Source organism: Cydia fagiglandana, chromosome 3, assembly GCF_963556715.1.
Source record: "Cydia fagiglandana chromosome 3, ilCydFagi1.1, whole genome shotgun sequence".
In the NCBI taxonomy this organism is placed as follows: domain Eukaryota; kingdom Metazoa; phylum Arthropoda; class Insecta; order Lepidoptera; family Tortricidae; genus Cydia; species Cydia fagiglandana.
In genome coordinates this window covers 15,039,677-15,052,203 of record NC_085934.1, presented here as the reverse complement: position 1 = coordinate 15,052,203, position 12,527 = coordinate 15,039,677, and the positions used below count along the sequence as shown (strand labels likewise).

At 36.7% G+C, this 12,527-nt stretch overlaps 2 protein-coding genes across 4 annotated transcripts in view; both read left to right on the top strand.

Annotated features, from left to right (window-relative positions):
* LOC134680189 (uncharacterized) overlaps nucleotides 1–4,771 on the top strand; it is a 47,890-nt gene extending 43,119 nt beyond the window's left edge. The window contains exon 3 of one of the 2 annotated variants that reach the window (XM_063539270.1): nucleotides 4,632–4,771. In XM_063539270.1, the coding sequence (XP_063395340.1) occupies nucleotides 4,632–4,715 (84 nt within the window). In that variant the 3' untranslated portion in view covers nucleotides 4,716–4,771. Of the gene's footprint in view, nucleotides 1–972; nucleotides 1,145–4,631 lie in introns of those variants that run through there. The other variant, XM_063539268.1, reaches the window with a different exon arrangement.
* Nucleotides 4,772–4,815: 44 nt separating this feature from the next.
* The window catches only part of LOC134680188 (uncharacterized), a 41,553-nt gene continuing 33,841 nt past the window's right edge, over nucleotides 4,816–12,527 (top strand). For both annotated transcript variants that reach the window (XR_010100435.1, XM_063539267.1), the window contains exons 1-3: nucleotides 4,816–4,955; nucleotides 7,254–7,412; nucleotides 10,458–10,641. Coding sequence is in view for 1 of the 2 variants with exons in the window: in XM_063539267.1 (XP_063395337.1) it covers nucleotides 4,865–4,955; nucleotides 7,254–7,412; nucleotides 10,458–10,641 (434 nt within the window). In the remaining variant the exon portion in view is untranslated. The remainder of the gene's footprint in view (nucleotides 4,956–7,253; nucleotides 7,413–10,457; nucleotides 10,642–12,527) is intronic.

The window sequence follows — 12,527 nt, the reverse complement described above, 5'->3', positions numbered from 1 at the left end:
GGAGTCTAACTTAAGGAAGTTAGTCACTTATGTAAATAAGAAGATTGACGGCTCTGTGTTTTGTAGTTCAGACTAATGTAAAATTGGTAGGGTTTGACTCGAATACCTTATCTTATTATAAGGTATCTTATTATAAGGTACTAGTAGTGCTCGACATGCTAATGCCCTATGAATGCAACAATGCCTTTAGTGAGATGACTAGGGAATGCAAATCGGTTATTTTTTGTATGGAAATAACCGCGGTTTCGGTTCATCATCATCATCATCATCATTTCAGCCTATATACGTCCCACTGCTGAGCACAGGCCTCCTCTCATGCGCGAGAGGGCTTGGGCTATAGTCCCCACGCTAGCCCAATGCGGATTGGGGACTTCACATACACCTTTGAATTTCTTCGCAGATGTATGTAGGTTTCCTCACGATGTTTTCCTTCACCGAAAAGCTAGTGGTAAATATCAAATGATATACGTTCATATATAAGACATAAGTTCCGAAAAACTCATTGGTACGAGCCAGGATTTGAACCCGCGACCTCCGGATTGAAAGTCAGGCGTCATATCCACTCGGCCACCACTGCTTAATTTGCGGTTTCGGTTAATAACCGATTATTTCCATACAAAAAATAACCGAAAATAACCGATTTGCATTCCCTAGAGATGACGTACTGGGACAGTGACGAACACTCAAACGTCTGATTAATCTAAAAAAATGCAAAAAAAAAACAAGACAAAACATTTTCGTTAGCGATGCATTGCAAATTGCAATGCAAGTATTTAACGCAAAACAACAATATTTAATACATTTCGTGGCCATTGTCAAAATTTCATACACGCGCTCTATTCTAATAGCAATACTATCCACGACTACTTCTTTTTTATCCCTAACTGTGCCAACAAAATGTACAGCCCCCTTGTTAAGCGGCAATCGAAATATTATTTTTAAATCAATATATTTTGTTTTTTTCTTTATCAGGGTAACTGTTGTTTTCATTTCGAACACCAGAAAAACAAGTTCGCCCCGCCATCTGCACATTCTCAATACTGCATGGAGTACCCTCCCGGAGTGACCGCCCGCCCTGTGATGTCAGTGCCAGCAGTACCGCAGAATTGTTACTATTACTCCAGCTACAATCCTTGTTAAATACTAAAATAAATAAGGTAGAAGATTATTCACTCCACACATTATGTAGGTACCTTAGAGCAATTATAAACCGGAGTCGCCTTAAAGAGCTTACCCCTCTGCTGAAAACCTTGCACAATTGTGCAAAATTTTGTATGGACTGACGTTTATCTGACACCCTGTTCATTGTTTGTAACGAACAAATAGCCATACATTTGACATACCCATCCCCCTCAAAAATTAACAGACTGTTTTGTACAGAAAATGTCAGATAAGGCGTCTCTAGTTACTAAATGGTCTAAGTTAAGCTCAAGAATACATAATAGAATCTCTCACGATGTATTCTTCTTTGTTATTTACCCTTGTTATTTACCGTGATTAAAGTGATATAATAACTGAGACGATTTCGTTCAATTGGATTAAATGCGCTGTTTTATAGAAACGGATGTTACAATTCACTACAGAGAAATCAAATTAATGGGAAAAAAATCGTCTTATGTACACCTACAATTATATTGAATTTGTACTTTAAAAAAGCGTATTTACCCCGATGAACGCAATTCCTAAAATTTTAATAATTATTGTTATGTTTCGGGTAACAGCATGGACAGTAATTGCATTTAAGATTAAGCGCAGTTATATTCCAAGGAGAAATAATGAATAATAATGCAAAAGTTGTAAAATAAAACTTGATGTAAAACCATAGGTAGTTTATAAATACTCTGTAAATTCCATTTAAGTATCTAATATCTTAATATTCAAATAGAAAATTACAGTTAATGTAAAAGTAATTGAAAGATTAATTTATACACCAGTTAAATTTTGTTTTTGTTTACTGTTTTTGTCATTGTTTTGTAAGATAATTGTAGTTATTTATGACAGTGTTTGTTGTTATATTATCCAGTCTTATTCGCCATTACATTAATTTGATGTTGAATTTTCCTTTATTGAAACGCATAATAAACGAGATGAAGAAAGATAGGAATAAAACAGTAAAATTTGAATTTCGTACTAGGAACTTATACTCATGTAAGTACCTATACAATAAATAAACTAAGCTCCTAGAATAAAATTTCTTTCCTTTGATGAGATTTATCATCTTATAGGCATGCCAATGCGAGTAGTATCACAAAAGAATAGAAAAAAACTTACTGGCAATAAAAATAGTTAAACTACTTTGAAATGAAATAAAACTGGTATAGTTTATTATTTAATAAGCAAAATTCTAGCCATATATACAGAATAAAGCAGTAGCTTGGGAGTCTTGGGACACGATTCGCAGGGCAGCCTGTAGATTGAGATGTATACATCTATGTAGATAGGACTAATTTTAACAGCCACAATGCCAGAAGTACCTTACGTAGCACTTGGCATGTAAACTCAGCGTGGTCCGACGCGACTCTTTTATGAAGCGTCAATACGTTTTTGTTTCAAGAAACGTCACATTTGACAGACAATAGACATCTTAATCCATATCGTTTCTAGATCGATTAATTGACGTATCTTAAAGTTCGAATCGGGCCGTTAGTGTGAGAAACTAAAACAGTGACGTCACAATGAAAGCAGGGCTAGTTCCCGATTCTCAGGTTTCTCGTTATATTCGGATTGTATAACGTACCTACTAAAGTAATTCTGGCGAAACATGGATCCGGCGAATCGGGATCTAACCGGTCGTATTTGTCACGGACAAGTCTCGCCAGTGCGTCTCGCCCGTTCCAATACATGTACGGACATGTATTGGCGCGGGCCAGACGCACGAGAATTACTGCCGTATTCGAACTTCAAGATATTCACAAGAGACGACACGTACTAGATCCATTCTAGATACCTACGTTATAGTTTAGATATCAACTAGTCCTCTTTTGCAGTGCAATTCGGGCAACCAATGTCACTTCTACTTAGATAGAGTAAGATATCTATTAGATGTGAATTGGATCTCTAAGTCATATCGTCATATCCTGTGGAAATCGTTCAAGAGTATCTCCAGTGATCTCCAGAATCGCGCAAGATCTTAAACATATCGTTATCGTATCTTGGTGATATCGAAAAGATGTCTAATAGTTGTCTATTTCATAATCCGAATCGGACCCTTAATAACATTATTAAAATATCATTCTGACGTTAGTGTACGTTCGAATTGACCTGCAGGACAATTTAATGAGTTTTTGTTGATTTTACAGCTAAAACATTTAAAACCGTTATAAACGGGCTTGGTCTTGTTTTTCCGTATGTTTCGCTAAAGATTTTGGGCCATTTCAGACTAGTGTTTTATACTATTGTAAGCGTACGCGCGCGTAAGCTCGTATACTTAGAGTCTAAGTACAGGGCTCGGAACCGGTATCTGTTAATATCGTTCCAAAACCGTTACATTATTTCGTTCATAAAAAAACCGGTTAATTGATGGAACGTGAACTAACAAATTACGTTCTCTCTCCTAACCGGTAAGAAGAGGGAACGGAACTCTATGGTTCGCAGGGAACGATATAATATCGGTTACTCTTGGCTTTCGGAGACTCTCGGTTAAACTTGTTGTCATACGCGAAAGAGATAGCAATACTTACTCGTAAAAATCCTTTGTTCCACCCAGACAACCAAGTTTGATAACTGGTTAACCAGAAGCACTATTTCTTCCGCGGAGATATAGCATCGATATGTTCCTATATGCCACATGTATCTTTAGCTAAGTATAGGTTTTGGTTTGTTCTCGGTTACGTTCAAGGACATATTAGTCCATGTTGTTAACCATTTTTTTACGCGGAAAGTACGTTCCCCCTGGGCAACTACCTTACCACACTCGGTTACGAACGTGGAACAACAATTCCACTCAGACAACTAGTTTTCTTTGCGGAAAGATACTTTCCCCCTAGACAACTAGTAGCTAAATTCGGTTAAGAAAATGGAATTAGACTTCCACTCACATAACTGGTTATCTCCGCGGAAGACATAGTGCGTCTAGTTAACCAGTTATCAAACTTGGTTGTCTGGGTGGAACAAAGGGTAAAAAATCTATAGGAAACAACCCTTTTGCGTTAAGTTTCAGTTTTCACGAGTGAACACAATTATTTAAAAATAGCTGTTTCCAAGTTAATAATGTTCTAGTTATTCAGCAGCGGTAAGTTTCTTACGGTTCTACTGACTGCAAGTACTTATTCAATTCATTAAATGAAATATAATAAAATGTTCAGCTGGGTGAAGCAAAGTCTTATCACTCGTTGTCATGGTTACGGTTGCCCGGGTCACTATTACAACCCTTGGGGTATTTAAATGTACCAAACATTTATAGCAGCATAGTATTTTTATAGCAGAACCATGTAGAACGTAGTAGAAAAAATAGGTATATAAATTTCTTCTAACAAACTACGCTATTATTGTCGCCTGGCTGATAGAATATTAAAAAAAATGATTCATCTATCTAACTAGCAGATTTGTAGGAGTAGTAAAATTCTCAGTTTTTTTTATCCAACCACTATTTCCGTGATCTCTTTGACCTGATTCTTAAATTTTTGTTACAGACAACACGGCGTCCTAAACCCGCAGTGCAATCAAATGGAAAAACGAAGATTGCGAGGATTCGCAATAAAACCGCAATAAACTAGGGCGTTGAGAAATAACAATAAAAACAACTTTAGAGTTATTTTGTGTAATGAAGCGGATCGGTGTTTCGGCTCGTGTCTGTGTGTGAGGGTGTCAGTGTGTCAAATGCGAAGACGGCGGTGGGGGGGAGGGGTGGTGACTCGCGCGCACCATGCAGCTGGCTCTCTCGCTGCTGCTCCTGGCCGCTTGCGTCACTGCTTTTGCGCAGATCGCGTGGACTCCCATCTTTCTTGACGCCACCAGTAAGTACCTAATACCTATTCTATTTCTAAATAAAAGATTTGCCAGACATACGAGTGTTTGGGAGCCAAAGCATCAACGAAAATTATTACGTTTAGAACTACCGTTCTTCTTGTACATACAAGAAAAACGAACGATGATGTAGAACGAGAGGTACTACATGTACCTCTTCAATCTGTCTGTTAGAAATATAACTTTTGTTACTGAACCCATACACAAGTATGTATATTCATCGAAATTGACTCGCAATGTGTAGGTATAAGTATATTAGATTACTAAACTCATAATCATCATAAACCTTCCTTATGGTTTTTCAATTCTGAAAAAGTATAAAGTAGCTTTTAACCAAATACATTGTAATGGGAAATAAATAGAATCATAACTGGATTGGAAAGCTACAGTTTAGTATTTTTTGGTCATTCACATACCAACAAGCCGCGTCAGGCATTCGCAGTTGACGGACGTGCCCATTACATTGTTTCCAGCTTAATAGTTTTGTAGCTCAATAGCATGAAAATCTAGTGTTCTAATAAGTTTGCTTTTACTCGCATCTTTTATTACCTATCTTATGCAACATGCAACTATAAACACGAAAAATTTATGAGTATACTAAGTGCAGTTGTGTACAGTCAGCGTCAAAATATATTTTAGCAGTCAATGTGGCCAAATAGATCGTGACACTGTACTAAATATAATACATATATGTTGTAACGAACTATTTAACCACTTTAGCAATAAGACAGATACAGGCGGACGGACAGCAAGAGTCGCACCAAAACGATTTCTTTTTACCTTCTTGGTTATGAACCCTAAAAACTATATCTAACCTGACTACCCTTTTTAGGGTTCCGTAGCCAAATGGCAAAAAACGGAACCCTTATAGATTCGTCATGTCTGTCTGTCTGTCTGTCTGTCTGTCCGTCCGTATGTCACAGCCACTTTGTTCCAAAACTATAAGCACTATACTGTTGAAACTTGGTAAATAGATGTATTCTGTGAACCGCATTAAGATTTTCATACAAATATAGAAAAAAAAACAATAAATTTTTAGGGTTCCCCATACATAGAACTGAAATTCAAAAATTTTTTTTTCGTCAAACCCATACGTGTGGGGTATCTATGGATAGGTCTTCAAAAATGATATTGAGGTTTCTAATATCATTTTCTTCTAAACTGAATAGTTTACGCGAGAGACACTTCCAAAGTGGTAAAATGTGTCCCCCCCCCTGTAACTTCTAAAATAAGAGTATGATAAAACTAAAAAAAATATATGATGTACATTACCATGCAAACTTCCACCGAAAATTGGTTTGAACAAGATTTGGTAAGTAGTTTTTTTTTAATACGTCATAAACTACATAAATTTTATTATGTTACTTGCTGTTATGGAACCCTTCATGGGCGAGTCCGACTCGCACTTGGCCGCCTTTTTTATATTTTCTCCGTTGTGAAAAGCAAAGAAAAAGTTTGTCGTACCGGATATGAAAAAAAAATCTAATGAATATTTGTAGTTATATTTATTGCTGAAATCATAACCATTCTGTAGTCGGGTAACAAAGAGATACATCAATATTTCTGCTCCCACGGGAATTTTAGTTGTATGTTGTATGTCGCTATATTGAACTCATGGCTGCTGGTTGAACTTATGGCTGGCTTGAATTTCCTATACGAATGCATGTTATTCCAGTTTGGTATCTTACTGGGTTCTGTAACACAGGAAATACCCACCCAAGGCGTGTTAGCATGCAGCTAGTTTATTTACGAAATAAATATTTCATTTCGTTTCGATACAATCCCGTGTCCGCAATAAGTGAACTAGAGTAAGTATTCAACTTCCTTCTAAAGACATTTTTAGGATTCCACAGCCAGAAAGGCAAAAAGAGAACCCTATTAGATAGATTTTTTTCTGTTTGTATGTCCGTCCATATTATTATGTCCATCCGCCCGTCTGTCACAGCCATTTATCTCAAAATATCAACAGTTTGATAGGTAGGGGTTTATAGAAAAGTTGTTTAATGAAGTCAATAATATAGGTACCTACTTTATAAAATAATCTCTTTCAAAGTTGGAAATAATGTGAAAAACTTATTAAAAGGATGTATGGCCTAGGGCCTGGAAGATACTACCTTCCTACCTTTTTTGCTGTTATGGCTTTTTATTAGGTATTAATGTACGGAACCTTCCATTATGCTTGGCTCGACACGCACTTGGCCGGTTCTTTCAAAAACTGGCCGAAATATGACAGGTTAAATTTACAGGGGACGCAAACATAGTCTTAATTTTAACATTTTGTACGACAGGCCAAGTGGACCTATGGACGCAATCACCGAAGGGCTGCGCGTGCCCGTCGGGCGCAGACGGGGACTGCGCATGCTGCGTGCGCGACGGCGCGTGCCCGTGCGGCGACGTGGCGCCGGCGCGCTGCGCGCAGTGCGGCCTGGAACAGTACTGTGCCAACAGTAAGTGAACCTTAGGCCACGAAACGCAAGTTCTCAGCGTGCACGTTCGTCATCAAGTGTTTTTTACTAGTTGACAACTAAAACTAACCAGCACATCCTACAGGCCAATTCTAGTTTTAGACTGATGCCAATATGATACTGTTAAAGTACTGATATTTCAGTTTCGAAAGTGAGACAACTTTTGGTTCCGTCCCATAATATCCTATAATGTGTCTCGTTCAACGATTAGACTATTACAAAAGAAAAATAATGCATCATCATCCAAAATCCTAATTTCGTTCGGCTTATCGAAAGTTCTTGCAGTTTCAGCACGATATTCATAAATGCTAATACAAAATTATAATAAAACCCAGACACCCACTTTTAATCTTCCCGTCCACTCTTGCACTTTCGACTTATCACGCCTAAAATTGATGACCTGGAAATCGCTTACGTCACTTTAATGGTCGGTTTCCGTACCGGCACAATCGAGAAGACCCGACGCGTCCTTGACAGCACGGGATTTGACTTTTGAACCGTAAAACACGGATAGTACCTCCGCAAAGTTTGATTTTAATAATTTAGTCTAATCCTTTGTACCCGGCGAAATAAGGCAGGCTGCGAACCGCGCAAGTTGTATTATTCATAACTTTACTATACAGTGTTCCGACAACTTGTTGGTGCTGAACCCAATTAGCAATTGTATCATTGTTTTAAGCGACGCTTTAATGGTAAAGATTTGTGCGAGCTTATTTATACTTGTAGTAACTACTAAAAGAAAACTTCTCAGCTTAGTTTTAAACTTGGTTAGTATATCTGTCAAAATTTCAACATATTCGTTCTTCATCAAACAATACACAAAAAAAGGCAAAAAAAATATATTAAGAAGCTTATTTGCCCTTTAGAACGAATGTACTACTGGAGTCAGTTATGTAACGCTGCCATACATGACCCAAAAATTTTTTATTAAGCTATGAGCTTCATCACATCTGATATTTGAGTAATTCTAAGCATTTCTAGCCTGAAGGGGGGGGGGGAGGGTGGGGTACAAAGACGGCCGCCATCCGTCATCTTTAAAAAAAATCTACTCTGATCCTGGTGGGTACTAGGGCAAGTTTGGTATCATTTTCGTATAAACCAAAGACGTAGAATTCATTGCTGATATTTGTTTTTTCAATTTCATAGTAATTTTACAAGAAAAACGTAAAAAGGTGAAAAATTTGGTTGGAGATTTTTGCTACGCGGAGCCGAAACTACAAAAGATAGAAAGTTGAAATTTGCACACTAGATTACATTTATAAAGTGTACAAGAGATAAGAAGCGATTTTGAGAAATTCAACCCCTAAGGGGGTTAAAAAGGGGATGAAAGTTTGTATGGGGTTCAAGTTTTATTTTAAGCTAGGAATTTGAAACTTCGTAAAACGATATATTATTAAAATACAAGAAAACTAATTTCAGCGTTTTTGAAAATTCATCCCCTAAGGTGGTGAAAAAGGAGTTGTAAGTTTGTATGGATATCAAAAAAATTTTCGAACGCGGGACTTGAATCTTTGTATTTGGGGATATTATTAAAAGACAGGAAAAGTAATTTCAGCGTTTTGTAAAATTCATCCCCTAACAGGGTTAAAAAGGGGTTGAAAGTTTGAATCCATTACAAATCCGAGTAGACACACATTTCTTATTGGCTCCCAGGCTTGAAATGCTTAGAATTACTCAAGGAACATATGTGATGAAGCTCATAGCTTATAAAAAATTTTTGGGTCAACTTTATAACTGCTTCCGCTATACGACTAAGCCACGACTAAGTTTTCCAATACGATGAAATGAAGAGTTCAATTTTATTGACAAATCACAAAGATAAACCTAATGAATACGACGCTTGGTGAACGAAAAGTTGATTTAATTTCCAATTACGTGCCGTCGAATTTCGATGAGAGAAGGCGTGGTACAGTCAGCAGCAGAAGTTGCTAAGCGGGCGAGTGTTCAAAATTACAATTGAAACGCTCTTATTTTCTTAACAATAAAGTCGCGTCAAGATCATTTTGACACATCGCCCGCTTAGCTACTTCTGCTGCTGACTGTACACGCGAAATAGAATCGCGAATGAGACTTTTTCGAATTGCTTATTTATATCAATGCAAATAAATTAAATAAACGACAGTTTAAAAACGGACCGCTGTTTGTAGCCGGATACCCAGTGGATTGCGAGGTCCGGTTCGCGCAATGTTTACCTTTTCCTTGAATAACGGTCCATTATTAACCCTTGGCCAATATCAAAGCATTCCAGTGTTGTTCTTGTGGGATTCAAGCTCTCACACCGCTGCGCAGACATGTTTTGTAACAAATGTGATTTAATGTAGAGGATAAGATATAAACTCTTAATAAAATAAATAGGAGAGACTCATATTATTAAATAATTATCATTAATTCAATGTATGATTAATACAAATAAAGAATATGAATATGAATATGAATATTTATTTTTCTTCTTAGGCTAGGTCATTTATAATATGAATATAGAAGTAAAATGTAAAAACACGTAAAAGACAATAAAAAATACATATAAGCACATTATAAAAAACCTAACCTAGGGTGCCACCAGCAATTTATTATTAGTAAATGTTAATGAATAGGAAACTACCGGGTGTGGCCTGTAACACGAGCAAATAATTAAAAAATAGATTGTACTCCTCAAATGGTAACACTTTTGTTCAACAACTTTTAAAAATTATGAAGTATATTTTTAAAAGTTGTTGAACAATTTTCCATACAAAATAAATATTATCTTCATTGGAAGCCATCGCCACGCCATATCATTGTGATGGACGTTGCTTGTCACGCATTTAAACATAACAAAATTCGCAATACCTTGCGTCTTAGAATAAACATTAAAGTGTATTAAAAATCAAACCACAAGTTATTTTTAAAAGTCGCTGAACAAATGTTGGTCAGTATGAGGAGTACAGCCTACAGTTTAATTTTTTGCTCATATTACAGGCCACACCCGGTATAAATCATTGAATAAGCGCGCTGACGACATCTTACTAATTTGTACTTTTTTGTCAGTGTGCAACATCACAATCGACTCACGCGTCCTCAAGACCAAATCCGGCAAGACGTTTGGGCAGATTAAATCGCCCTCCATCCAAGGCCCTGGTGCCTGCTCCTACTTTCTACAGCCGGACGCAGGCCAGCGAGTGGAGATTCAGCTCTACAGGCTTGTTTCCGTTGGAAGGTTCAATGGTACCAGGTAAGGTATTAGAATAGAATAGAATAGATAAACATTTATTTATGACAAACAAACACAGATGACAAAAACATGTTGACAAATATACAATGTATATCATTTAGTGCAAAATGCCATAAAAGGGTCACAACTCAGCATGTAGCTGGCAAAGCCAGCGCTGTTCTTCCGTTGTGACCCAGGCGTACGCCGTTCGACGACGAGGCAGTTATGCTTTAGTTCACTAAACTAATTAAATACTAGAACTATATCTAACACATAAAATGGAAACGAAAACTATTTATACAACTGCAACATTGCGGCAATTTCCGTATCTGTCTGTATCCCGACAGATACGTAAATTGCCGTGATAGTATTATTAATTTGTAGTTTTCGAAAAAACCTCTAATTTGGGTTCCTGGGGTTGAAAGGAGATTGACAGTCAGACAGACCACGTGAAAATCGTAGCAGGGTAGGTTAGGCTGGGTTAGGTTGATTTAGTGTATATTGGCAAGTCCACAGTAAAAAAAATCTTTTTAATACAGTTGCTCAAAAAGTGCTACTTTACGTAGCTGTTTAGCGTGCGGAAAGTTGGTTATCTCGAACTAGTGCTTTTTACTTTTCCAATTTTTTTAAATTTATACTTGTTCCAATTCACGACTACTTATTGATGAGTGTTAATATTAGTTTCCTTTAAACGTCGTAATCAGCATAAAAACCTACCGTTAATGTAAGAATACGAAAAATATTACATATTTCATATTTAATTACTTACCTCTTCATCATTATAACACGTTTATTTTTTAATATTCAATATTGAAAATTCCGTTCTTAATAAGTTGACTGAATGGAACGGAATAGCTGCCAAACGCCCATAGATATAATATACTTAAAGACGACGTCTAACCGAGCTGTCACTGTTACCACTTTTGTTTAGTGTACGATTAACAATGTTTTTCTTATTTTTTCGCAACTGTATTAAAAAACGTCGTTCGATACACGTGCGGAAATGTCATTCTTCACTCGTCCCGAGTCTTGCCACTCGCCTGCGGCTCGTGGCAAGATATCTCGGTACTCGTGAAGTAATGACATACCTTCCGCACTAGCATCGAAATGTACTATTATTTTAGGTATTTAATATAATGTTTAGGATGCAAGGATGTTGAAAATAGTTTTGGTCTCTTTCTGTAAGACTTATCTGCGGAGATATGGACATTGCATTAGTATGGCGTTAATACACGGTAATGACAAATTATCATTTGAAAGAATAATTTAGTTTGAAATATTTCATAGATTGTTTTCTGAAATAAACAATTATAATTAAATTATAAAAAAAAACAAAATACCATTAAACCCACGCTATTTAGCCACGACACATGATATCTGTGTATAATTTTTTCTATCAGTAAACAAGAAACACTGAACTTTTTATCCCGAACACACAGACCATTCGATTCCATCCAATTTGGCGCACTCACAAAACAAAGAAACGACTCACCTATGACGCGCTGTTTGAAATTGGAATTTGCCATTTTTTTATGCATTGAGCAAGTTTAACTACGAGTATTCACCGGGGCCGGAGTTACCCGTCGGATATTAACTATTACTAGGAACAACAATAATAACAAATGGAACTTTTGTTGTTTACTTGATGGTTTCATTTTGCCTTTTGTAGCCACTATGCAATGTTACATTCTAAATGAAAGCGATTTTAATCGATTAATGAAGTAGGTACCTATACATGGTATATACTGTAATTGTACCTATTACATGTAGGTGTTCTCGCTCGTACAGTTTGATATTATATTTCGGGTCAGTTTGCCAAATAATCTAGTAAATTTTCAGAGGTATTTCCATATCCCAAATATCAGTTTACGACATGATAAATTACCGCCATTTTAGAAAATAATGCT